At 40.1% G+C, this 26,556-nt stretch overlaps 2 protein-coding genes across 2 annotated transcripts; one reads left to right on the top strand and one right to left on the bottom strand.

Moving 5' to 3' along the window:
* Positions 1 to 1,781: 1,781 nt before the first annotated feature.
* ints7 (integrator complex subunit 7) lies at positions 1,782 to 12,995 on the bottom strand. The gene is made up of 20 exons (XM_034699685.1): positions 12,796 to 12,995; positions 12,527 to 12,656; positions 10,542 to 10,688; positions 10,295 to 10,432; positions 10,152 to 10,198; positions 9,808 to 10,007; positions 9,117 to 9,239; positions 8,909 to 9,026; positions 8,643 to 8,777; positions 8,432 to 8,529; positions 7,988 to 8,227; positions 7,599 to 7,736; positions 5,800 to 6,006; positions 5,388 to 5,582; positions 5,191 to 5,294; positions 5,025 to 5,093; positions 4,625 to 4,757; positions 4,352 to 4,450; positions 2,389 to 2,574; positions 1,782 to 2,227 (listed from the first exon to the last, which is right to left on the bottom strand). The coding sequence occupies exons 1-20, from the start codon at positions 12,887 to 12,889 to the stop codon at positions 1,913 to 1,915; spliced, it is 2,916 nt and encodes a 971-aa protein (XP_034555576.1). The 5' UTR covers positions 12,890 to 12,995; the 3' UTR covers positions 1,782 to 1,912.
* Positions 12,996 to 14,405: 1,410 nt separating this feature from the next.
* On the top strand, positions 14,406 to 22,387 carry dtl (denticleless E3 ubiquitin protein ligase homolog (Drosophila)). The gene is made up of 15 exons (XM_034700023.1): positions 14,406 to 14,617; positions 16,363 to 16,497; positions 16,605 to 16,697; positions 16,786 to 16,847; positions 17,066 to 17,186; positions 17,489 to 17,554; positions 17,652 to 17,767; positions 17,863 to 17,936; positions 18,033 to 18,139; positions 19,317 to 19,421; positions 19,829 to 19,941; positions 20,053 to 20,142; positions 20,341 to 20,464; positions 20,629 to 21,278; positions 21,999 to 22,387. Exons 1-15 carry the CDS (start codon positions 14,566 to 14,568, stop codon positions 22,062 to 22,064), a joined length of 1,974 nt encoding a protein of 657 aa, XP_034555914.1. The 5' UTR covers positions 14,406 to 14,565; the 3' UTR covers positions 22,065 to 22,387.
* Positions 22,388 to 26,556: the final 4,169 nt, after the last annotated feature.

Raw genomic sequence — 26,556 nt, 5'->3', positions numbered from 1 at the left:
CTCCAACAGTCTTTGAAGCTGACATCCATTCCATCTTTTGCAGAGTTTAAGACTTTGATCTTCAACCACTCTGTTTCAAACTGTATCTGTTTTAATGAATCTAATGTTTTGTGTATGATTGTGTTTGTTTGTTTGTTTGTTGTTTCTAATGTGCCTGTGATCTCGACGACATTGGAAATGAGGGAAACCTCAATGTCTTTTTCGAGAATAAAAAAAAGGTTTTGAATTGAATTGAATCCACTAAAATGTGCACTCTGGTTTAGGCTAATAATTTATGTCGTAAAAGTACTTCTACAATTTTCTTTGTACAGATAGTATTTTTATTTTTATTTGTATTTAGAATTTTTAAGGTTAGTTTTTAGGTTTCTATATTTATTGTCCTTACTGTCTTGTTTTTAAGTACCAGTGTTCCATTCACCACGTCAAATTCCTTGTGTGTTCAAGCTCACTTGGCAATAAAGCTTTCTTGATTCTAGATTGATTCTTCTTCTCTTGATTCTTGATTCTTCAAATGATCTGTTTTTATAACCCTTTTTAACTTATCCAAAAATAACAGGATAACACAAGCCAAAAATATTAAAATCTGGCTTTTATAAGCCTTTGCTGAGAGCAGACAGACAGTGTATAATTCAGGAAGGGAGAAACAGAGAGTGGGGATGCTTTGATAAGATTCGGCTTTTGTGTGATAATTCTACACAAACTTCATTTAGACAAAAATGTTTATGGAAACAGAGTCTGATTTATAATGTTGAGTCAACCACCAAAAAAGACCAACAACCACTTATTGTATCTGTAAAAATAAAGTTCTTTTCCATTTTCAAAAAAAATTGGACTGACACATTCCCTCTGACACAACTGACCTATTTTTTTCCTACTATAGATACTTTTAAAAATCTTAAGTATTTCAGATATGTTCAGCAAATCCTTTTATTTTGAAAAGCATGAGCGGAACTCTTCTTTGTACCCTGTTTCTCTTTACACTGTGTCGTTCACCTGACGCCAGCTTGCAGCCTTGAAGTGCGCAGGCTCTCTCATGTCAAGTACTGATGGTTTCTGTATCTAAGAATGAGAAACAGCTTGATTTTGGTTGTAATGCGACTCAGTGTAACGTCTACATCCGAAGTCTTCTGGATTTATTCCCGGATGCTGATTATGTTTCAGATTACATCATCAGTGTGGGTGCGTGAGTTCACAGTTAGATTACATGCATGTCGTTTGACTGTGAGCAGACAGCGTGGGTTATTTCAGCAGAGTTTGCCTCAAAACAAAAGCATGTTGGAATGTGATATATGTTAAAGCTAAAAGCCTTTAATGTGGAGCATGAATGTTGACACAATCTAAGATGCTAAGATATTTAATGTGACACTGTGGGATTAATCACACAGAATTATGCATTAGAAAAGTCTAAATTTAACATTGTAATTCAAGTGTCAGGAGCAGAGATTTTCAGTGCTCTTCAGACAATGACGTCCAGTTCTTGACCATGTTCTGCCCCCTGATGGCCGGTTATGATATTACAACTTATAAAGACATGATAAATCCAAGGACATTCAGTACTAAACTGTGCTGGAGATTACTGCATGCATGAAATACTACTGGATTAAGAAAATGGACAGGGAATTAAAAGCAATTTTGTTATTGTCTGGAGGCTGACCTTTAGGCTGTAAAATCTTCACAATCAGATTATTCAGAGTGCAACATTGTGTGTGGACTGAAGGTTAAGAGTGAAATGACCTCATTTTCCTACGTATATAATAATATCTTAGACAGAATACACTTAATTTACAGCAACAAAATCAAGTCTGGCTTTTATTGTCCAAAAAATATGTACAAATTCAGTCTGCATGAGACAAAGCAGTTCAAAGAACACAAGCTAAAACTATTCTAGACAATAATGCATGGAGAGCAATGACTAGAAGCGGGTGTATGCACCCCTCTGTGGAGCTGGCTGAGTTCCTCCCTGCTGCTGCTGTTGCTGTTGCTGCTGTTGTTGTTGCTGTTGCTGATGGCGAAGCTGCTGGGAGTAAGGATCCTCCAGGGATTTGACGGACACAGTAGTCTTGGGCCCCGTCTTCCACTCGGTCCCACTCTCATCCACTACAGAGGCCTCCACGGTGACAGTGTGGGTGCCCAGGATGGAGAAATTCAGCAAAAACTGAGTGCTGAAGTAGTCATTGTGGGGTTCTACGCGCTGCTCGATCTCATTAGTTTTTGTGTCGAGTGGAATCTAAGAGGGAAAATACATGAAAACAGGACAAATCCAAAGTAGAGCCAATATTCACCAACATGTAACGAACAGGAGCACAAACAAACAAGCGTGATCTTAGTTACGCACAGTACGTAAAGACCATGCTGTATGTTGGAGTACATAATAGCATAATGAGATACCTTGAAGTCAGGTCCTGTCTTGCTCTGGAGAACTGAAGTCACGTTGAGACAGACAGACTGGATCTTCCTGAAGAGTCCTGGAGTGGAACCGTGCTGCACCACCCCCTCCACCTTCAGAGTCAGCTGCTGAGTGTTCTGCACTGGGATTGGCTCACTTGGTGTTCGAGGAGAAGGAGAGAGGGCGAGCTAGAGAGGGAAGAGAGAGAAAACACACTTTAGAGAACTGGAAGACAGTGTAAGAAAACCTGTTGCATACCACCACAGTATTCACATGAACGCATGCAGGGTATCGTATGCTCTTCTTACCCTCCCTCCTAACCCTTCAGAGGTTTTGAAATAGGAACTATTGAGGTTGTTGCCATGTGGTTTACAGCGCTTCTTTGTGCTCCAACAGAGTGGATATTTTATCAGCAGAAGAGGAACTCAAAGTGTGGTAATGCATGGAGACTTGATTACAAGTGTGCACTGAATGATCAAACACTTGAGCCAATTAAGCACTTATAACCACCAGATTTAAAAGTCTTTGCAACACCTCCAAATGTTACTTGAAAAAAAGGACAAGAGAGTAAAAGTGAAGGGAATTCAATAAAGACAAAATGTATTGCCAGTGTATGCACTTCACTTTCTACTGTAGGGTCAGATGTCAACGGGGAAAGGGAGTCTTTAAAGCAGTTTTGTCTGAAAGAAGTCCCGTAAAATGTGCCTGTTTATTATGTGTATTGTGGTAATGAGTTTTTGGAAACACTTGTGAGAAAGTTTGAGCGTGTGAGCTGAAAAGTTGAACTTAGATGTTTAGATAAAAGCATCTGAATTATCAGTATGTAGAGCAAAATTGAATTAAACTACAAACAAAGGAAATGTGTTGGACTTCCTCAGTTTGCTGCTTTTGTTTATCTCAAGAGGATATTAACAAACACTATACTTCAGGGGTGTCAAACTCATGTCAGTTCAGGGGCCACATACAGCCAGAATTGGTCTGAAGTGGGCTGGACCAGTAAAATCCTAACATAATAACCCTATAAATAACGACAACTCCAAATTTTTCACTTTGTTTTAACGCAAAAAAAGTACAACAAAATTCTGAAAATGTTCACATTTAATGAACTATCTTTTTACATAAACAGCTTTTCGTCATGATGAGTCTCATAGAATATAAAACCTGCAACGAACACACCAAGCACACAGGTTTCCCAGTCACCTGACCCAGTAGTGCTAGTGCTAGTAGTGAAGAAGCGCACCTATGACTCACCCACATGTATGGTAAGCACACGCACGATATGAGGCTCCTTTCGGAAATAGTGGATCCACCGCTTCTACATACATGTAAACTTTAGTGTTGATTGCATCTTGAAGTGCTCTAAAAAGTCTATGGAATTCAACCTGATTATGCAAACTGCAAATATTTTTTTTCCCCCTCATAGAAAAAATGTCCTTGAGCGCTGTTCAGGTGCACTCCTTGTCAGCCGTTTGATTGTAATAGCAGTTACAAATTTTTCACTTTGCGAAGTCATCCCGCGGGCTGGATTGAAACCTCTGGTGGGCCGGTTTTGGCCCGCGGGCCGTATGTTTGACATCCCTGCTATACTTAATTATAAACACACTTAAGTAATAGTAGAGAGAGAGTAGTGTAGTCAGCTCAATCATTCTCAATGTTTAGGATAAGATAAGATTAGACAATACTTTATTGATCTGTGTGGGGAAATTTGGTTGTTGCAGCAACACAGACATAGTAGCAAGTACTAGTACAAGCATAATAGAGCACAAATATAGAAACAATTTAAATAAAGTTAAAATGAAATAAAAATAAAAAGTAGTTTAATAAAATAAGAATACATTTTAAAAAGGTATATACAAATGTTACACATGAAAAATAATGGTATTATTATTATTATATCCATTATTAGTGATTGTATAATAGAACTAACATGTCTTTGTGCTTTTAAAATAAAGTGGGTAACTTTACCTTGATGCTTGTTGACTGCAGCTTCTGGAAGAAATACCTCTGGAACGACAGCGGCACCTTCAGCAGAGCTATGACAGCATCACAGAGACATCCTGTATGCTGGTGAACAAGAAGATAAATCAACACATTATTATCACTGACATTATAAACTTTACATGTCTGCACATGTCCGACAAGACCCAGAAAGAAAACCGCCACATATGCTTTTAAAGAAACAGGTTCCCAAAATGATCTTGATGAAGCAGAATGAGCTGATTGTAAGACTAATCTCACCAGGCATGACACAGGAGGGTGTTTCTTAGTGAGGCCTTCCACTTCCTCCAACACCCGACTGAACACCGACATCATCCGGCGTTCGTACTCGCTCTCCGTCTGGACCGGCCCCAGGGCGCCATACTCTTGAAAACTAGATTACAGAGATTGCAACACAATCAGTCCCAGTCAAATGTCTTCAGGGGATGCCTGTTATGGTAAAGCAGTCTTAATAGATAGAACTCAAGTATGATCATGTCTTTTTCTCTGATCTACAGCAGGTAAAAACCCTCAAATTAAAGGAATGTAGTACAAAAATACAAGTCATTTTACTCAACAGCACTTTCCATGACTTTTGAAGTGATGTACTATTAAATCAGAACTCAGTTCCTCTAAGTAACATTGTTTTAATCGCTCTCACCCAGCGGCCTGTGGGTCCAGTATCAGTGCCTCTATCACATGTGACACGAGCAAACAGCTCTGTTGTTGTCTGAGTGGACAGTTGAGAAAATGACGAGGACAATCTGGAGACAAAAACATCAAAACACAACAGACAAGGGATGTGGCTGAGGTGTGTTTAAGGATACAGCTCCACGTTGCGTAGGGTTGCGTAATCTGCATCAAACGACGACTGGTGTAAGTCAGAGTATCGAGCTGCAAGACGCCTGAACTCATCCATGCACACCTTCATCTGAAAAGAAGAGAAAAAAGGTGACAGACCATATTAAAAGGTGCATTTCATTTCATCCCAGAACTTTTGTAGCGATCATCTTGTGAGTTTTACCTGCATGGAGATGCGGCCGCACCGCTGCAGCTCATTGCCTGCGGTGAGGGAGACGGTGGTGGCGATGGCGGGAGGAGGGCTGGTTTTCAAGCTGTTGCAGGTACAGATGAGCTGGGACAGAGCCTGTAGGGTGTCGATCCTGAGCTTAATGAACTCACACTGGAATGTAAGCGGGCTCAGAGGAGTGCTGGCAGCCTGGAGGGAGGGATTAATCAGATAACAGCAACAAACGTCTGCAGTTACAGCCACACAGGTCTTGTTTGAGTGACCTTACAAGATACAGTTGGGCATTAGGGGTTTAATCCATTAACAATTGGAAATTCAGAGGAAGTATCAGCAGCTTTAAGCATGTGTCATTGGTGAGGGAGGCGGAGGGAGGAGTGTTTTTCTGGACGCTTGAAAGTGAACTGACCGTGAGGGAGGCGATGCCCTTTTGGTAGGAGCGCAGGGCCTCGGCGATGGCACTCATGGCTCCGCTGTAGTCTCCATCCTCCACGTGACTCAGGCACTGCTCGGCTTGGGAAAACTCCTTCAGGCTGTTCAGCCAGAAGTAGAAGTGCTCAGATGCCACGCGGGTCCGCAGACTCTGGTAGAGCTCGCTGGAGAACTCATGACATCCCTGCAGACCAAATGATAACACTTCATCAAGTTTGAGCTGCAGAGCTTTGAAGCAGAAGGGAGAAGTCAAGGACAGCTGGACCTGATTTGGATTCTTAAACATGTTTGCCCTCAGCATTTCTTCTGACGCCTTTTAATCTAAGGGTTTAAAAGCTTCTGCATATGTGAGAGCTCTACCACTGACTTTAGGGCTTAGCTGTTTTAAAGTGAGCTCTTTGTTTTCATCTTTCTGGATGGCAAACACAGAACGGAGTAAACCACACTAAGCACGGTCCATACTGTCCAAGGCAAATTCATTCATCATGGATTGCATCATTTGCCTCCGCTATCCAGTCGATTTCAAGGTGGAATATACAAAGCATAATGCACTAATGATGCTCGAAATCTGTCTACATTCAGACGATGAGCTGAGCAGGGAGGGGACACTTTTACAGTTGTGTCGGTTGTGAGGTTGAGTGTCCACACGTGAGAAAAGTGTTACCATTTAAAACAGCTTCCTCTTTGGAGAGAGCTAGTGTGAGGGTTAAGCCCAAGACTGACTAAACCACTCATCATGATTAGGGATCCACAATATTATCGGCACATTATCGGTATCGGCTGATATTGGCTTTAGAATGAACTATTGGATATCGGCCAATATGCTGATATCCGCTGATTTAATTAACCGATAAAATATTGGGCTGCGTCACACATGTTGGGCTCATGTTTTAAGTTAAATTTGAAATTAAGCAGCAGTCTGTAAGGTACATGTAGCTGACTAATTTAGGCACATTTACTGTCAAAGAGTAAACCATTTTATTTAATTTAGATTTAATTGCTGTACAGTGTCACTTTTCACATGTTCCCTGTGAACAGAGGTTAGGTTTACTTACTATGTCAAATGTGAAATTGGCCAAATTTTCCCTGGTTGTTGGTATTGTTATGATTGTTTAAGGGAAAGCATTATCCAAGTTTTAAGTAGGATGTATCTTTCTGTATGAATTTTGTTGAAAGCAATTGTCATAGATAAATATGCAGTTTTAAGTATTAAGTATTTTTCTTATTTTGCACAAGACATGAATATTACATAAAATGTGATAAGAGTATCACCATAATACTGTACACTAATTCCAATACAGAAGAGAATTGATGATCTCTGCAATTAGGTGTGTGGGAAAAAATATCGGTATCGGTAATCGGCTGAATGAGTTGTAAAATATTGGCATATTGGCATATCGGATATCGGCAAAAAATCCTATATCGTGCATCCCTTATCATAATAATAAAAGTATTGTTAAAGTAATATTTACAGGTTATATTGCCTAATTTGTAGGTCATACAGAGGTGGACTTGTTGCAGTTTAGCAGTTGGCATCAAAGTTTGTGAACAAAAAGCTTCTGCAGGGAGGTCAATGTGCAATAAAAGGTGTCAATTTCACCCAAAATAATCCCATAATGTCTCATTCAAAGTCATGCAAACTGCACCTGAGATTAAAGTCACCCATTTGTCTTCACTTAACCCTCTCATATGCATATGGACACAAGACAAGCCATCCAATGCTGCCACAAAGAGAGGAGTATTAAGTATTGGTTGTGCACAATCAGATGTGGTTACCATTCGTGAGGCTTGTCTTGCTATGCGGTATACCGTCCAGCCATTAGCCACGTTCTCCAGCTGCTGTTTGATGACGGTCTTCACTTCAGCTGACAGAGATGACTGGCTAGCGACAAAAATCACTGTTGCCAAGGAAACCTGCAGAAGGCACAGTAGAAATCCTACATCAGAGATACAGAAGCCATGATTCCTTTTCAGATAGAGAGCAGATCTTTCAGTTGAATCTAACAATGTTAGCGTGTGTCTGTTTTGTATCTTAATGCTGTTGTGAGTCTCCTTTCCCTGTGATTAAAAACATAAAAGCTCATTAAAGCCTTCTGAGAAGCCAAAAGCTTTGATGGACTGTCCAAACAACAGCAGCTGAGTCTGACTCATGCGCCGTCTCTCACCAGAAGCTCCTGCTGCTTGTCAGTGGAGGAGTGACTGGCCACTCTGTACAGGTCCACCAGATCTCCCAGCATGCCGTCGCCCAGCACAGGCAGGTGGGTGGCGATGGCTGCCAGAGCGTGGCACATGAGAACGCGGGAGGAATCGCAGGATAGGTGCAACTGGCTGAGCAGGAATTCCACGGCTGATTGGCTGAGGTGGGGTCGGCTTTTCAGCAGTTTGACCAATGAGGTGAGGGCTGTCTAGAGGTGACACAGAAAGGACAGTGAGCTGGATTTCTCAGCAGTCATACACACATCATTCATAAATAAAACAACCATAAACGGCTCTTAGAACCATTCTTAAAGTAAATATAAAACCAGTGAGGGAGCATGACAGTTTCCCTCGCTCTGTTCTACAGGCACACTTGGCCGGTACCAAACCACCCGGCGCTCTTCCAGCCTTACTTTAAGTGTAGCCTGTGCACTGGGACTGCTGTCCTGACTGCAAAGCATCAGAAGAGACTCCACTCCCAGAACCGTGTCCTGCTCCAGCTGCACTAAATCTGAGGAGACAAAAATAAGATACACATAAACATTCAGCTTTGGCACACAGGAGCATAACGTGGGCTGAATGTGAGCTTCATGCATTGATGGGATTTTTCCTGCTGTGACTAACCTTTCTCTGGACAGGAAATGGTGATGTTTGAAAGCACTATGACCCCGTGAGCAGCCACTGCCAGGTTGCTGTGGTAACAGCATTCTTGTGCCAGTTTAACCAGGTCGGTGAGGCGGGGGGGAACCGAGGAGCCACCTGAGAGGAATGTTTGAGAAGAATGCAGATCAGACTCATTAGCTGCTCTATAATAAGCATAGAGGGAAGAAAACCTGGTGTTATAGTGTGGTTAAGTACTGAAGGTATGCAGGCTTCAAAGTGGTCCCTACCTGTCACATTACTGAAGTACTGCTTGATTGCAATAGTTCCAGACAGAGTGGAGAGGACCGCCAACATCCCCAGCTTTAAGCTGTTGTAAGGGCTGGACAAGGCACATTCACAAAGAGTCTGCAGAGACAAAATCCTGTTAGATTACACACTGATTCTTAACTCACATAATAACTTCTTGCTGTGTGGGTCTTGAATCCAAAAGTCTACCTGAGTGTTTTCTCTGATCCACAGGTGAGGAGCCTTTTTAGCCAGGAGCTTCAGGTCGCTGATTGCTAGTCTCTTCACTGCTTGTCTTGGGTCGTCTTTCAGGTACTGAAGGAGGAGCTGCAACTGGAAGGATAAAGATTCAAACAAAGAGAAAATCAATTTCTCAAAATGTTAGTGGCCGTCAGTGCTCATTTATTTTAATATGTTATTCATGCCTATCCTCCATCCTATTAGGGTTGGGTCAGGGATGCCCTTTATTTTAGCAGACTCAAAAAGATCAGACATACTCTGCGCGGATCCACAAAATCAATTTTTTAAAGTATGGCAGCCTTTCCTTGACCTAGTAAAAAAAACCCTGCAGTTCAAGGATGCACCTCAATGAAGCTGGTTGTAGATTTTGAGATTTTTTGTTATTTCCTTCTTCATAGACTATTTCTTTATTTGATCGGCGCAGATCTCCAGGCACATGAGGAAAGTTTGCACCCTTGGTAAGTGGAGCGAGGTACGTTTGTTTGTTTGTTTGTTTCTTAATGAATGAAAAGAAAGGTTGTTTTTATCTAATTTTAGAAAAACTGTCACAATATCAAGATCACATGGGCATATACATGGGGGTAGGAATCACAGGGTAACTCACAAGATGCCATTTCCAACAATAATAAGCTAATCGCAGCTGTGTCATCATGGCGCTTACTTGCTTTGGGATGTCAATGAGGGAGGAGGCAGCCAGCTGGGTGAAGGTGTGCAGGGAGACAATGACCATGGGGGTGGAGGGATAAGAGCTGACCAGGTGCTGCAGGAGCTCTCTGCTGCTGGAGGCCAAGCTGGCATCATGATGCATGTGCTGCAGCATGGGGATGAGCTTCAGCTTCAGCTCCACGGGAGTGTCCAACCCTGAAGAGGAGAGGAACAGAAGGTTTAGAAGGAATGCAAACTATTTGCCTGGACCTCAATGACATTAGTTTTCATCATCAAATAGACTGTTTTGGTTACACTGGCGGCTTTAAACCTTTCAAGAACACATTAGATATTTTATACCTTGAATCATCTCACTGACTTTGTTGCAAATCCCAGCAGCAAAGTCTCTGAAAATGAGGAAAAAACACTTCAAATTAAGATCATCCAACACATAATCCAACATGTACTGTCTGTAGCTGAGGTGAAGGAACAGTTTCCCTCACTTTGACTGTGCAGAGAAGCTTGCAGCAGCAAATATAGCAGCCTCAACTTCTACATTGTCATGAGAATCCAGACTTTGGCGAATACTGTGGTGGGCGTTCTTCCTCTCTGGGATGATGGAGGCCAAACTACCGAGCATCCTGACAACACAGAACAAGGTGGTTTAATTTAAAACCTCAGATAACAATACAACAAAAAAGAGTGGAAGGCTAAGAAGCACATTAAACTTCAGGACTTTGCTAAAGTTACCTCAGAGTGATAGCTCTAGCCACCGGGTCGTTGCTGTGGATGACTGAAAACACCCGTTTGACAAACTCATCCACGTTGAGGATCTTTTCCAGATGTTTCTCGCTCTGCTGAGTTACTTTGAGCACGCAGAGGCGCAGGAAGTTGTTCCTTGAATCAGAGAGACAAACCTTTAAAAACAAAAAAGCCTGAGCCAAAGTAAAAACATTTCATTGATCACATCACTGACATGTTACTCATGACCACTCGATAAACTCATATCATTTGTTTGAGATGTGTATAATTGAATCAACATATGGTAACATATTAAATAATCAGTACACCAAAATTCTTAAAATCATCATTAAATAGTCAAATGAATAAAAGTATTTTTAAAATTATTATAAAATGTGAGATATTGTAGAAATATGCTTAGTGGTTACTCCTTGGTAAATGTATTGTAGTTGTGCATGCATAACTGCACCTGCATAAAGGTGATACTATGATAAGTAGGGTTGCAAAGGGGTGAAAACTCTCCAGCAAATTTCCATAGGAAGTTAAGCTGATGAATTTTGGAAATATTTCAAATTGGAAAGTTTTTATGGGAATTAACTGGGAATTGAGGGTAATTTAATGGAAAGGTATCATATCCAAGCATAAATATTTGTTTTTTATAAGCAGACATCCATCCAAAATAATACAATTAAAACAGATTTATTTGCAGGTAGAACTTTATCAAGTGTGAAATATTTAACACATAGCACACTGCAGTAAGCAGTGATTGAGGAATAGCATAGATATTCAACTGCACTTGCATGAAATCTGGTTGTTTTAGTCAGGATTATGCTAAAATATATTTTCCCCAACTATATTTACGTTCCCTTATTAAGAGCCAACCTTCAATTTAGTAAATTCCTGGTTTATTCCTATAAATTCCCGTTAATTCCCATGGAAAGTTTCAAACTTTGAAAATTCCTGGAATTTTGCAACCTCAATCATAAGATAATATAGTTTTGGTGCTGTTTAAGAGACATGCTTCTGAATCAAAAAAATAATTTGAAATGTTAGAAATAGGTGTAAGGGTGTATATAATATTGTGTTTCATAGTGTGATATGTCTATATACTGTACACATTGGGATTCAGAGCAGGGCTGTTGTAATCTTGTAATAGACTGTACTCTTCATTACAGCGTACTTCATAAACAATCTCAAGTTGCCATCATCAAAAGGAGACAGGCAATTATTGTAAAAACTTGAAAGAAAGTTACATTTTGAAAACCCTAGAACCATGTTATAAAGCTTCCATACCTTATGACATTGAGACAACAGATCTTTCTGAAACTGGCTATAGTATCAGCCAAAAGAATAATTGCTCCATCGTGGAAAAAAGTTGGTACACCCAGTTTAAGTAAATGGCTTTATGAATTGTCAACAACACTGCCTTTAGACAAGATTACATACACTGTGAGGGGCAAGTTGTCACTCTTTAATAACATCTAGGGTCCCTTTGTAAATTATCTAGAGGTGACAGACATCGCACACCTGATGGAGGAACCTGGGGATGAATAGTTGGCCCTCTGAGATACCCACATTAATGTTAGATGCTCAATACTAGACTGAGATATATCACCTTCAACACTCCCCAACTCAAACTACTGACATAGTGCAAGAACTTTATACTTTATTATTTCATTACGTACTTGTATTGATTTATTGTTATCTTTTATTCGATGTATTTGTTTGTGTGTGTGGGTACATGTGTATATATATAATGTGTGTGTATATTTTGTATTATTATTATTTATTTTATTTTTATATGTGTGGATGTAAGAGATGCTTAGTCCTCTATGTCCTTTCTTAATGCACCTGCATGGATTTTTGTGTGTGTGTTCTGTATTGTATTTATGCACGTAGATGTGAAGATATGTGTATGAATGTTTATCAATGTATGTCTAAAGTTGTTGAAAATCAATAAAAACAATGTTTAAAAAAACATAAAGCTTCCATACCCCAGTCTGAAGATGTCAGCTAGTTTGAGGAAAGCAGAGTTGATGAGGATGGGAAAAGGGTACTTCTGGAAGAGTTTCGGGAAGAGGACCACAGCTTCACACTGCTCCCCCAGCTTCCCCGACCGCAGCCCTGAAACCAAAGCAATGTAACTTGTCAGAGACAAAACAGGTCAATCTTATTTAGTAAACATGGACAGGACACATGGACAGTCACAGGACACAACACCCAGGACCTGACTGCTAGCATGGTAGCATGGTAGCTAACACACCTTTGTCCAGCTCCATAAGAGCCGAGTTCGCGTCCAGTTCTTGTTCTCCATAACAAGCCTCTGACAGGAAGGACCGCGCAGTGGAAAGAGACATTGTCGTTTTTTTTATCTACCTTCAAAAACAGACTACGCAGCACAGATAGCTACTAGCATTACATTGTACAGGAGGTGAATGAAAGACACTTTATCATACTGTTACATCCGGTCTACAGGCTTACTTTTCAAAATAAAATGCACATGTCATTTGTTACAGAAAGTTTCTGAATAAGATAAGATATACTTTAGATTTATTTTTTGACTAGAATATCCTTTTTGGTTACAGCAGTTTTCAGAAAGAGACAGTTAGAATAGAATAATTAAAGGTAATAACTACCATATCCGTCACTAATGGTCTTGTTTAGCTTCTTTTAAGGTCAGAAAGGGTCATTGCTATTTTAAGTCTGTTTCACTACGATTACAAACTCATATGAACTTTTAGGATTTTAATAATGCAGTAATGCTATAATTGTTCAGAGATTCACTCCATGAAGATCGAATTAAAACTATACATGTGCAATACTTTGATTTCCGGTGCAATACCTCAATAACCATGTGCAATATTGTAAATTATTCCATAACATATATTGTTATTATATTCATCTACTACATGTGCACTCTGGCTTAGGCCAATTTTAACTTATTTCATGTCTTTAAAAGTACTTTACCTTTCTTTGTACATATAGTATTTTTATGTTTATTTAGAATTTTTGGATTTGTGTTTAGGTTTATATATTTATTGCCCTTACTATCTCGTTGTGTCCTTACTGTCTTGTTGTGCTCTTACTGTCTTGTTGTGCCCTTACTGTATTGTTGTGTCCTTACTGTATTGTTGTGTCCTTACTGTCTTGTTGTGTCCTTACTGTCTTGTGTCCTTACTGTCTTGTTGTGTCCTTACTGTCTTGTTGTGTCCTTACTGTCTTGTTGTTAAGTACCAGTGTTCCATTTACCCTATCAAATTCCTTGCATGTGCGAGCTCAGTTGGCAATAAAGCTTTCTTGAATCTTGAATATACATAATTTTGTTCTGAATAATTTATGATGCTTTGGGGTTTTTATAACAAAAAAGTACTCAAAATGTATTGCTGAAGAAAGTTTTGGTAAATACAGAAGCCCTAAAAAGACATTTGATTTTTTCTATTTTCTCAAGACAACAACTTATTTTTCTCGTTATCTCAAAATAACAAGCTTTGTTTTCTCAGGATAACGAGAAAAATAAGTTGAGAAATAAGTAACCAAGTAACTTCAGGTAATAGGAAAGGCCTGTTATCAGTTTCTTTAATTATACATTTGTTTTTTTCACAAGCGTTGTTTAGAAAATTTTGCCTTAGTAAAGAATTGAACATTGATACAACTAGCTATTGAAAAAAATAACAAGTTGTTTGTTGGATCAACATGACCATGCCATGACAATATAATATTTAAAATAAGAGTTCTCCATTAGATTACCCTTGGCTGGGAGTAGGTTGTACTTGCAGAACTATCTGATCTGTTTCCTTTGTTTTGAAATAAACCGGATATGGGGGCGGGGCTTGAAGGGAAGCGGCTGTCTCCACCAATGGGAGCGCGTGACGTAGGTTTAGCGGGGGATTCGGTCCCTGTGTTCAGAGGAGCTGTTCGCGGGAAGGACAAGATACAGAAACACGGAAAATAAGATTACAGCAGGCTAACGATCTGCAAAACTTCTCCGCGGGATTCAAAAGTATCTCAGATCGTCCTCTGCAGCAGTGTAGAGATGCTTTTCCGATCGATCATTGACAGAGGAGTGGGATCGAGGAGGCAGAATGGTAAGATAATGGATTTAGTTGGAGGGCTTTTTGGGTTACAGGGTGATCCCTATGGTTTTTATTGTGCTACATGTGGAGCTACTTTCAGGTAGCTTGTAACAGCAAGGGTCAAGGCATTGGATAACTTTTCTGTTTCATGCTACAGGAACATTGGTCGTACTGTGAAGTGATTTAGAAGTTATATGATTTAACATGTCAAATTAGCTCAAACAGACGTTAGCTTACGTTATGAAACGTTATCTTATGTCTGCAACAATAAAAACATACAGCACAGTCATATCGTACACTCAATTCAACGCATCAACAATGCCATTTATGAATGTATAAGGGGGGATAGTTCAAGGTTGATCGATAAGGCGGACATCAACTTCAACATATCGATACAACAACGTTTTAACCAGAAGCGTCACCAGGAATCCCCCCCCCCCCCGGAAAATATCTCAGTGGGCCCCATCTCCACAGCCAGCCCTACAAAATATCACATTGCTGCTATAATACTGGTTTATTTGCATTAAACATAAATATATGCTTAGAATATCCTGGTTAACTGACTCAAATCTTTATTATTTTTTATTATTAACCTTTATTTAACCAGGTAAAAAAACATTGAGATCAGGATCTATTTCACGAGGGTGACCTGGCCAAGAGGTCAGCAGCACGTCATAAAAACAGTTACACGAAAATGACAGTACAAATTAAAACATACAATTTATAGATGCATAGTGTTTTACAATAGGAATAAGAGGTGTGGAGGCTGTAACAAAACAACAAACAATAATTTAAGGTTTAAAACAAAGGGACTGTTCAATGCTCTCACGCTGTCTGTCCCTCAGGATAGAATGGAAGGCTCCAAGTGTAATAAGTTCAGAGTCTGTAGAGCATTCCATGCCATGGGGGCAGCAAAGCTGAAAGCTCTTTTCCAAATTCAGTCCTTACCCGAGGAACAGATAAAACAAGAGTAGTGTAGGAACGCAAGGTATAGGAACTGATTCTTCTCTGCAAAAAATAGTGAGGAATCAAGCCTAAAAGAGCCTTATTAATTAGGGTCAGCCAGTGTTTGTATCTGCGTGCACTCAGAGAAGGCAAATTTGATTTCACATACAAATCACAATGGTGAGTGAGACGACTACAGCCAGTGAGAAATCTCAGTGCCAAATGAAAAACAGTGTCCAAAGACTGGAGACATTTGGATGACGCACTCAGATAAAGCAATCTAATCTACATATCAATATATATATATATATATATATATATATATATATATCAATATATATATATTTATTTTTTTTACAACTGTAATTGCACAATATTGACCTTCAGATTGTTATTTGAAGCCAAGTGACTTGTTGAATAACAACAAGGGGGCCTTATTTGGTATAATCTAACCTCATGAAGTAAAATGAAACTCTAAAAACCTACAGTTTACTTTCAATCAGATTCAAGGTTCCCACTTGGGCCCTGGGTAGTCAGTCCCACTTTTCCCCCCACTACGACGCCCCTGTCGATAATGCTGAGATCTGTTGTAATGAATTGACTAAACCTTATTTCCTAAGATGATAAAATCATATTCAAATTATTTGTGGTAATACGTATTTAGTTAGTGGGCGATTCATTTAAAATAAAGGTGATCAAAGTGTAACATGATATGATTTAAATTGTTTGATATGATGCCAATTATCAAGATGATTGAAATGAGGCTGATCGTAATGCATCATGGGACTAATTGTATTGTTGTCTCTGGTCAGCCCTCCCTGCAGATAGGTACAGGTACCCTCTGAGTTCTCTGCTTGAAGGCTACCAGTGTGTTCGACATGATGAACACATCTCCTATGGAAACATGGGAGACTCCGTTCCTCCGTTCGGATTGGCTTTCTCCTCTGGTAAATAATCACTTGTTACTACATGACATATTCGGATGATGTAAAACAGAGTGTATCACTATATAATCATCTAACTGGCACGCCCTCTCTCTCCCTCACCTGTACAGCTGGTAACCTGCAGAATGTCGTGGCAGCTGCTAATGAAGAGGGCATTGTTAGGATCTACAACACGGAGCGCAGAGAAAACGCACTTCGTAATGGTAAGTGTAGGGAATCATTTGTGTCATACAGAAATGTGTATTATAAGGAAATATCAGCATCAACTATTGGCGTGTGATGTCTTTGCAGAATGGCTGGCTCATGAGAATGCTGTGTTTGACATAGCCTGGGTACCTGGGGAGCCACAACTAGTAAGTAAAAATCATTCCATGTTGTTTATATATAATGAATTATGATGCTCAGTCAGGAACTACTGTTTTAAAAATGAATGTGTAGCTTTTAAAATGACATGTCTTACTGAATAAGTCCACATCTACTATAATTGTTCCTATCTAATTTTTCATATAGATGTATTTGGAGCACATATTCAACTTTTAATGCCTACATGTTGGTAATGTGTCATCCACAGGTGACTGCTGCAGGTGATCAGACGGCCAGGCTGTGGGATGTTAGATCTGAGGAGCTGTTAGGCAGCTTCAAGGGTCACTTATGCAGCTTAAAGTCTGTTGCATTTGCACCGCAGGAGAAAGGTAAACTATAGAGGCAAAAAAAGAAAATTTGAAGGGGACAATTTGTTCTTTGTTTTCTCAAAAAGACATAAAACAACACCTTGTTGAGAGTTTAGACTTTGATGCGATGTCATATTATTGGTATGGCATTAATGAATGTTGGGAAATAAAAAAAGGTCTAATTAAAAAAAAAAAAGATTTGGATGTATATAATGATAAGGAAGTTTAAAAAAAAAGCAGCATCTGTTATTCAGATTTAATATTTTTGTTTCACTGACTCTCTATTTAATCAGATTATTAAATCTTTGCCTTCTGTTTTGCAGCTGTGTTCTGCACAGGGGCCAGAGATGGAAATATTATGGTCTGGGACACAAGGTGCAGCAAGAAAGGTAAGAATTAGAATGTTAAATGCTAATACTAAAGATGAGTAGTGTTGTCGTCTTGTGTTCTGCAGAGTGTGTGATCGTCTTTATGTTTTCCTCTCAGATGGTTTCTATAGACAGGTGAAACAGATCAGTGGTGCTCACAACAAAGCCGAGGCAAACCCCCTCACCAAAACCAAGAAGAGACGAGGCAGCACACGTGGCATGGCCCCCAGTGTGGTGAGTTTCTTCACAAACGTGACCCTCTTTGGTGAAATGACGAATGTCATGCGCAGAAAGGAAGCTAATCTTTGAGCTTCTCGGCTCTCTTGCAGGACTCTCAGCAGAGCGTCACAGTGGTTTTGTTTCGGGATCAGCACACCCTCATCTCTTCCGGGGCAGTCGATGGGTAAGAAACCGCTGTGACAAACATGCTTTGTTCAATAAATGGTAAAGAAAACAGACATGCATTGGTTATTTATTTCCCTTTTTTAAATTCTACCAGAGTGATCAAGATGTGGGATCTGAGGAAGAACTACACAGCGCAACGTCAAGATCCTGTTCCCCTGCAGACGTACCCTTACCCGGGCTCTTGCATGCGCATGCGACTTGGTGAGTTTTACACAATATTAGAAATCATGATAACCCACAATATCCTCATCCCAGCTGTTCAAAAGTAATCTAATAAAAGGCATCAGATCTAGAGACTGAGTTACACCATAGAAAGAAAAAATAGATATGAAATCAAATTGAACAAGGTAATCTGGTCTTGTTTTGTATCAGGAATAAACCTCAAGTGTGTGTTGATCAAATCTATTCTGTAGGATTGGGATAACTTTGATCCAAAGTAATCAGGATTATTCTGAACCCAGTTGGATTATTGTTATGGATTTTATATTAAAATATAATAAAAGTTATTAGTAGGTCTATTGATACAACATTTTAACATTAATGTAGATACTTAAAGCTCCTGTGAAGAACTTTTGGTTTGCAATTTTGGCGCCCCTTGTGTACAAAGCTGTAGCTCTTATGTCTTTGTTGATCTTGCCCTATACATCTGGAAGTAGTGTTTAATGATTAAACTAAAAGTAATCCTGCTTTTTTTTATAAATACATTTTTGATGTGGAAAATGTTGAAACTTAATGTACCATCGAAAGTAGCGTAACTGTCTGACACCTACCCTGTGGGAACAGTTTCAGGCATTGTAATGACTTTATGAAAGTTATGAATCTTGTTGCTGATTATTTTGTTTTGCTTTTGTAGCCCATACAGAGGCAACAGTTTTAGTTTAGTGTGTTTCCATGACCAGATGAAAATTCCTCACAGGAGCTTTAAGGAATTTTTCTAATTTATTTTACACTTGAAAACTACATCGCTGTTGTGACATTATAGATACAGGACATATTAAGGTTGTACAACTGTTTCTTCAATGTTGTTCCCCTCAAAAATAACCAAACTGCTTTAATTATTAGTGTAAAATGTTTAATTAAAAGCAACTGTGAGGAACTTTAATTTTTTATGGGCACATGTGGACAAAGTAGGTACTGCCAATACTCATTTAGAACACTAGTAATTCAGAGTTGGCCATCTCTAAAAGTCTGTATCTAGATATGGTTGATCCAGTCCTGTTTTTTTTCAAGTCTAGGAAACAATTGAGATAGATTACATGATGATTCTGAATATAAAAAAAGGTAATTTCAGAATCTAGATCATTTTGAACTTTCTGAACAACTGGGCCCTGATAACTACAAAAATCTGAAGGTTGTTTTTTTTTTTAATGTTTTTCAGGTTATTCAGGACTCACTCTGGACTCCACAAGATCCAATGTTATGTGTAACTGCACTGATGACAGTATCTACATGTTCAATGTCAGTGGGATAAAAACAACTCCAGGTAAAGAAGGATTCCTCTTTGGCTTTACATCCTCCAGCCTGTCATGAGATTACTGCCATTCCTTATCACTAGATGGGGCTGCAAACTGAAGTCCTTTGCTTAAGGTTGTACAAGAAGGAGAGTTGAGAAAGAAAGCACTGTTTCAAAGAGGAAGTGTATGCATAACCTTGGTGATGACACTATTCAGGTTTTTTGTTAAAGACATTGAAAATGTGAGGGCCTGTGGGGTGTGGATTGCTAGTAAGCACAGAGTCAAGATCCTTTCATGCAAAAGATCTGAAGGACAGTTTCTGGTCATTTTTTGAAATGTGAGACTTCTCATTAAGGCTCATGTCTCTTCTGCTGTTTTTAAAGCTGGGATGCCTTCAGAGTGATTTAATGAATACATTGTTCCATTATCTCCGCAGTTGCAGCTTTCAGTGGCCACCAGAACTCCTCTTTTTATATCAAGTCCTCTATAAGCCCAGATGACCAGTTCTTGGCCAGTGGCTCAAGTGACAACCACACGTACATCTGGAAGGTACGGTGCATATTTAGAGAATTTAATTTGCTGCACTGATACAGGACAGTGTTTTGTGTCTACGATGGTATTAGGACTGTGTTTGAGCATTTTCCATCTTTTCAATTTCAGATCTCTGACCCCACACATCCTGTCATGACGCTCCAAGGCCACAGTGAGGAAGTGACGTGTGTTTCATGGTGCCCCACTGATTTTACTAAGGTGAGGAGACAAACAGGCCTTATGTGTGTGGCTACATTTTGGAGAGCTTTTTAAAAATAAGCAGTTTCAGTTTTGGTAATCTCAATCCCACGATCGATTTGGAGTTTTTCCGCACTGACCTGCTGTGAAGCTGAGCTGTTTGAACAGGCTGGGAGGATTGATTTAGGCCATGTATAATCTATGCTGCTCTGTTGGCAGATTGCTTCCTGCTCTGATGATCACACTGTTCGGATATGGAGGCTTCACAGGGAAATGGATGGAGCACAGTCTTCAGTGGGAGAGGCGAATCTAGTGGGCTGGGCGCGTCATAAAACTCCCTCAAGTAAGTATTACAACCTTCATTAACAGCCTTGTAAAAGTAGCATTTTTAGTCTGTAAACTTCACATTGCTTTTTTAGATTGGCAAGAGAAATATGGTTGTGTTTTGCTATAACTAAAAAAATATCAAGTTTGCATGTAATGACAAGAACTTCTGCTTTTCTTTAGCGCCTGAAATCAAACCTGCGTCAACTCCTGCAAAAACCCAGAGGACAGAGAGTCTAGGTGGACTGGCTTCACCCCAGCTAGCTGCCTGTGCTCCCAGTGGAGCTGCCCTGCCTCTTCCCTCCATCACCACCTCACCTCTACCCTCTCAGGATGCCAAAGCTGCAGCCGCTCGCCAGAGAACCCCGCCTTCCATCAAACAGTGGTTGTCCCCGAGCCACGGATCTCCCGTCCAAGTCAGCCCTCTGTTACGCAAGGTGCTGAATCCATGTCCCCAAAGCCCCGCCAGCAGCGCCTCACCCACGGAACGACGCGCCAAACGCAGGCTGGAAACCGGGGACAGTTCACCTACAAGCTGTGAGTCGGCAGAAAACTGTGACTGTGTTTCTGAACTCTACCCAGCGGCCAAGAGAAGCCGGGTCCTGTCTGGAATCTGCTGCCCGGCTCAAGAGAGCCAAGTACAAACAGACTGTCAGACAGAGGAGAACACGCAAGCATCGCCGAGTCAGAGCGAAAAGGAGAATTTCTCCCCAAAAGTGGTCGACTGGTTGTCAGTGATGGGCCAGAAAATGAGGAAAGGTCAAGGAAGTCCTGGTACTCCCAGAAGCCCTAGTGCATCCAAGAAGCAAGAAGGCAAGACACCAGCCTCACCGGTGAGTGCAGCTGTAGTCTATCATCGGTTTCAATGCAGTGTACTCTCTGAGAGCCTTTTCCTTTCACCCTCATACAGCTGTCAGATAAGTGAGAGAGGAAAAATAAAGTCATTTTGGCTGAAGCTTTTTTTTCCCATTGGATTATTTTTCTTTTTTTGCCAACAGTTAGATATAGAATCAATGTGTCCTTTATTTCTAAGTGGCAACTACAAAGCAGCTGGTAGTGACTGCTTATGCTGCGTTAATGCACAGTTCCTGGTTTGACTGAGCGTCATTCCTCTCTCTATCGCTCCATCCTAAGTTTCCTTCCTGTTAGCGTCTATACTGTGCAATCTCTAACAGACAGATACTACCTCTGCACCGGTCAGTGGTAAATAGCGTTTAGATAAATGATAATGTACATTTCTTTACAACTAGGGAGCTGTATCAGCAAACAGTCATGTCTCTATAAATAAAGACAGTGGACTAAAGAATGTATGTACTAGTAAACACATCATCATCCGCGTTATTAACATTTGCACTGACAGCATGAGGCGAGCTGTTTCCCGTCTTTTTTTTATCTGTATGAGGGTATGCATTTCAGTAGAAAGACAGACTTGAGTAAGGTCTATCTATAAGGTCTTTATCAGTGTGAATACATACATGCATTGATGTGTTTTTAAGCTATTCAAATAAGTATTGTGGTATCACATTTAACCTTTTTGTCTTGTTGTTTTCCAGACCATCCACTCCCCACAGGCCATGAAGAAAATCTCCATGTATTTCACGAGGAAGCCTCTGGAATGAACTCTTCATTCAGATGATCTGTGCTCCTGTTTGAGATAACATGTATTTTTTTTATTATTTTGTGTATTTTTTAACATGACTGCTCAGACAAAAAGCCTCAAAGAACTCGCTGTGCATGAACCTGAGCTCTAAAAGGAGAGACAAACCTTCATTTTGAATATTTAATGCAGTGTATTTTACATCCTGAGACGCTGCTTTTTAATTTGAATTGGGTCATAGATTTTTCAAAATCCTCCTACACAATTTGCTGGTGCTGTGCAGAATCTCTTGTTAAAAAACAAGGTTGCGTGTCGCTGAAAAATATTCTCGTTTTACTCAAAAACTGTCAGTTAAACTGAAGAGCCCACATTTATTTAGCTACAAATGAAATCAACATGGTTTACAGGAAGGAAATGTTTGTATGCATTGGATTAGTTCCCCAACATCTCAGAGTCAAGTTATGAACTTCATTTAAATTTAAAGCTTCATCACTTTTTTATTTTTTCATGTTACAGTTTCAATGTTGTTTTCTTTCTGTGTAAAACATGTAAGATTCAAACTTGCAATTTGTTTTTTTCCTTGAGCGGATGCTTAAGTTGTTTATATGTACAAAATAACCAATGATTGTTGCTTGGTTCGCTTGTATTTAAATGACACGTGTGGTCAGATTTTATTAAATTGAAAATTGTTTTCAGTATGTGTTGCATATTTTCCTTGATTTACCTGTTTATCCCGCTGGTGACAGAATGTGTTTTCTTAAATCTGATCTTCACAGATTGCATGATTTTTCTTCTGACTGTTTGAATAATTTTGGGAGCAGTTACTTATAAGGATCCTGTGGTTTAAAGAGAAAAAGAAGAGATTAATATCTTCTACCTGACTATCTTCCATAGGGAGGTGATATAATGTCTTAAATCAGTTGTTCTCAAAGTGGGGTCCTGGGACCCCTGGGGGTCCGCGAACCATAGCGTGGGGGCCCGTGAAATAATTTGAATACATTTCTTCTGTGTCATTACAAAACAGCATATACACTATTGTTATGATACCATTTGGTGGCTCGAAGGGATATGTAAGTCCTGCTACTGTTAATTTTCTGAAAGCGTTTAAGATCAATTACTTGAAAAGTATAAATGTTGTCATGTTAAGTCCACAAGGAATGAAATGACCCTCTGTTTTAAAGTATACAAGTGGTATTTACTTGATTCAAATTGAAGTGTTATCTGTTTATCACTATGGTACAGGTCTGAAGTATTTAGATTGATAAGTTTTACAATACAAATAGTTCCAAGGGCATCTTAGAGTGCAAATGCTAGTAAGCATGTGCTTGAGTGATGGGAAGTTCGGCTCTTTACAGAGAGCCGACTCTTTTGACTCTGCTCCCAAAGAAGAGCCAGCTGTTTTGACTCCCAAACGGCTCTTAATTTAGGATTGTTTGTAGCCATATATTTTACTTTAACTTTGCAAAAATAATAGTTTGTGTTGAAAACCCTTTTACGTAAGTGTTTTTATGAGAAGCCTTATAATTGCCTTATTTTGTGCATTTATTTAGTTACAAAACCATTCTTACTTTTATTTAGTATTTGAATCAAACTTTTTTATTGTACAAATTAACAAAAAACTGCAAACATAACCACAGAACAGAACCAGGGGTTGTGATTAGGGTATGGGTTAGGGTTAAGGATGGGTAAGGATTGTGATTAGGGTTAGGGTTACGGTTAGGGTTGGGATTAGGGGTATGATTAGGGTTAGAATTAGGGTTGTGGATTAAGGTTAGGATTAGGGTTGTGGGTTAGTGTTATGATTAGGGTTAGGGATTAGGATTAGGGTTAGGATTAGGGTTAGGATTAGGATTAGGGTTATGATTAGGGTTAGGGTTAGAATTAGGTTTAGGGTTAGGTTTAGGGTTAGGATTAGGGTTAGGGTTATGGTTAGGGTAATGATTAGGGTTAGGATTAGGGATTAGGGTTAGGATTAGGGTTAGGGTTACGATTAGGGTTAGGGTTAAGATTAGGGTTAGGGTTATTATTAGGGTTAGGGTTAGGATTACGGTTAGGGATTAGGGTTAGGGTTAAGATTAGGGTAATGATTAGGGTTAGGGTTGTGTGTTATGGTTATGATTAGGGTTAGGATTAGGGTTAGGTTTAGGGTTAGGATTAGGGTTATGATTAGGGTTAGGGTTAGGGTTACGATTAGGGTTAGGTTTAGGATTAGGGTTAGGATTAGGGTTAGGGTTAGGGTTAGGATTAGGGTTAGGGTTAGGATTAGGGTTAGGGTTAGGGTTAGGGTTAGGGTTAAGATTAGGGTAAGGGTTAGGGTTAGGGTTAGGATGAGGGTTACGGTTAGGGTTAGGATTAGGGTTAGGGTTAAAGTTAGGATTAGGGTTAGGGATTAGGATTAGGGTTAGGATTAGGGTTAGGGTTAGGGTTAAGATTAGGGTTAGGGTTAGGATGAGGGTTAGGGTTAGGATTAGGGTTAGGGTTAGGGTTAGGGTTAGGATTAGGGTTAGGATGAGGGTTAGGGTTAGGATTAGGGTTAGGGTTAGGGTTAGGATTAGGGTTAGGGTTAGGGTTACGATTAGGGTTAGGGTTAGGGTTACGATTAGGGTTAGGGTTAGGGTTAGGATTAGGGTTAGGGTTAGGGTTACGATTAGGGTTAGGGTTAGGATTAGGGTTAGGATTAGGGTTAGGGTTAGGGTTAAGATTAGGGTTAGGGTTAGGGTTAGGATTAGGGTTAGGGTTAGGGTTAAGATTAGGGTTAGGGTTAGGGTTAGGGTTAGGATTAGGGTTAGGGTTAGCGTTAGGGTTAGGGTTAGGGTTAGGATTAGGGTTAGGGTTAGGGTTAGGGTTAAGATTAGGGTTAGGGTTAGGATTAGGGTTAGGGTTAGGGTTAGGGTTAGGATTAGGGTTAGGGTTAGGGTTAAGATTAGGATTAGGATTAGGGTTAGGGTTAGGGTTAGGATTAGGGTTAGGGTTAGGGTTATTATTAGGGTTAGGGTTAGGATTAGGATTAGGGTTAGGGTTAGGGTTAGGGTTAAGATTAGGGTTAGGGTTATTATTAGGGTTAGGGTTAAGATTAGGGTTAGGGTTATTATTAGGGTTAGGGTTAGGATTAGGGTTAGGGTTAGGGTTAGGATTAGGGTTAGGGTTAGGATAAGGGTTGGGTTAGGGTTAGGATTAGGGTTAGGGTTAGGGTTAGGGTTAGGGTTAGGATTAGGGTTAGGGTTAGGATTAGGGTTAGGGTTAGGGTTAGGGTTAGGATTAGGGTTAGGGTTAGGGTTAGGGTTAGGATTAGGGTTAGGGTTAGGGTTAGGGTTAGGATTAGGGTTAGGGTTAGGATAAGTGTTGAGCAAACAGAACCAGAACCAAACTCATGCAAACAGAACAAGAACCAAACTCAAGCAAACAGAACTAGAACCAAACTCAAGCAAACAGAACCAGAACCAAACTCAAGCAAAAAGAACCAAAACAGAACCTGAACCAAACTCAAGCCCAAAGAACCTGAACTGAACCAGAATCAAACTCAAGCAACCGAACCAGAACCAAACTCCAGCAAACAGAACAAGAACCGCACCAGAACCAAACTCAAGCAAACAGAACCAGAACCAAACTCAAGCAAACAGAGCCAGACCCGAACCAGAACCAAACTCAAGTGAACCGAACCAGAACCGGAACCGAACCAGAACCAGAACCGAACCAGAACCGGAACCGAACCAAAACCGATACAGAACCGAACCGGAACCGAACTCAAGCAAACAGACCAGAATCGAACCAGAACTAAACCCAAGTAAACCAAACCAGAACCTAACCAAAACCGAACCAAAACCGAACCAAAACCGAGCCAGAACCGAGCCAGAACCGAACTCAAGCAAACAGAACCAGAACCAAAACCAAACCCAACCAAACCCAAGCAAACCGAACCAGAACCGAACCAGAACCGAACCAGAACCCAACCAGAACCGAACCAGAACCGAACTCAAGCAAACAGAACCAGAACCAGAACCAAACCCAAGCAAACCGAACCAAAACCGAACGAGAACCGAACTCAAGCAAACAGAACCAGAACCGAACCAGAACCGAACCAGAACCGAACCAGAACCGAACCAGAACCGAACCGAACTCAAGCAAACAGAACCAGAACCGAACATGAACCAACCCAAGCAAACAGAACCAGAACCAAACTGAAGCAAACAGAACCAGAACTAAACTCGAGCAAACATTATTAATGTCCTCAGTTCAGGTTGGCATTGAGAAAAATCAGATGCCTCAGCTTGGATGGGCTGATCCAATTTCTCCTCTCAGTGAGTATTTGTTCTGTCTTTGAGAAGACTCTCTCAGACGGAACAGATGTAGCCACGATACACAGCCTCCCCTCCATCACTTGTATCCTATATCCTCACATGTGATTGGCCGCATGGCCGCCAATGCTGACCAATCAAAACAAAGTTCTGCTGTGAGCAGAGCTGGGTCTGAGCACTGTGACTTTTTACGATAAGATAAGATAAGATATTACTTTA

Source organism: Notolabrus celidotus, chromosome 13, assembly GCF_009762535.1.
Source record: "Notolabrus celidotus isolate fNotCel1 chromosome 13, fNotCel1.pri, whole genome shotgun sequence".
Lineage (NCBI taxonomy): Eukaryota > Metazoa > Chordata > Actinopteri > Labriformes > Labridae > Notolabrus > Notolabrus celidotus.
This window is presented reverse-complemented; position numbering and strand designations above follow the sequence as displayed.

What these genes read in the sequence shown, in the direction of transcription:
- ints7 (XM_034699685.1), bottom strand. Translation starts at nt 12,889, where the DNA reads ATGTCTCTTTCCACTGCGCGGTCCTTCCTGTCAGAGGCTTGTTATGGA. An exon ending in GTACTTCAGTAATGTGACAG is followed by an intron (nt 8,778 to 8,908) that starts GTAGGGACCACT and finishes CATTCCTCTCAG; the next exon opens with GTGGCTCCTCGGTTCCCCCC. An exon ending in GCGGCCGCATCTCCATGCAG is followed by an intron (nt 5,295 to 5,387) that starts GTAAAACTCACA and finishes TCTTCTTTTCAG; the next exon opens with ATGAAGGTGTGCATGGATGA.
- dtl (XM_034700023.1), top strand. Translation starts at nt 14,566, where the DNA reads ATGCTTTTCCGATCGATCATTGACAGAGGAGTGGGATCGAGGAGGCAG. An exon ending in GTGGCATGGCCCCCAGTGTG is followed by an intron (nt 17,768 to 17,862) that starts GTGAGTTTCTTC and finishes GCTCTCTTGCAG; the next exon opens with GACTCTCAGCAGAGCGTCAC. An exon ending in TTGCATGCGCATGCGACTTG is followed by an intron (nt 18,140 to 19,316) that starts GTGAGTTTTACA and finishes AATGTTTTTCAG; the next exon opens with GTTATTCAGGACTCACTCTG.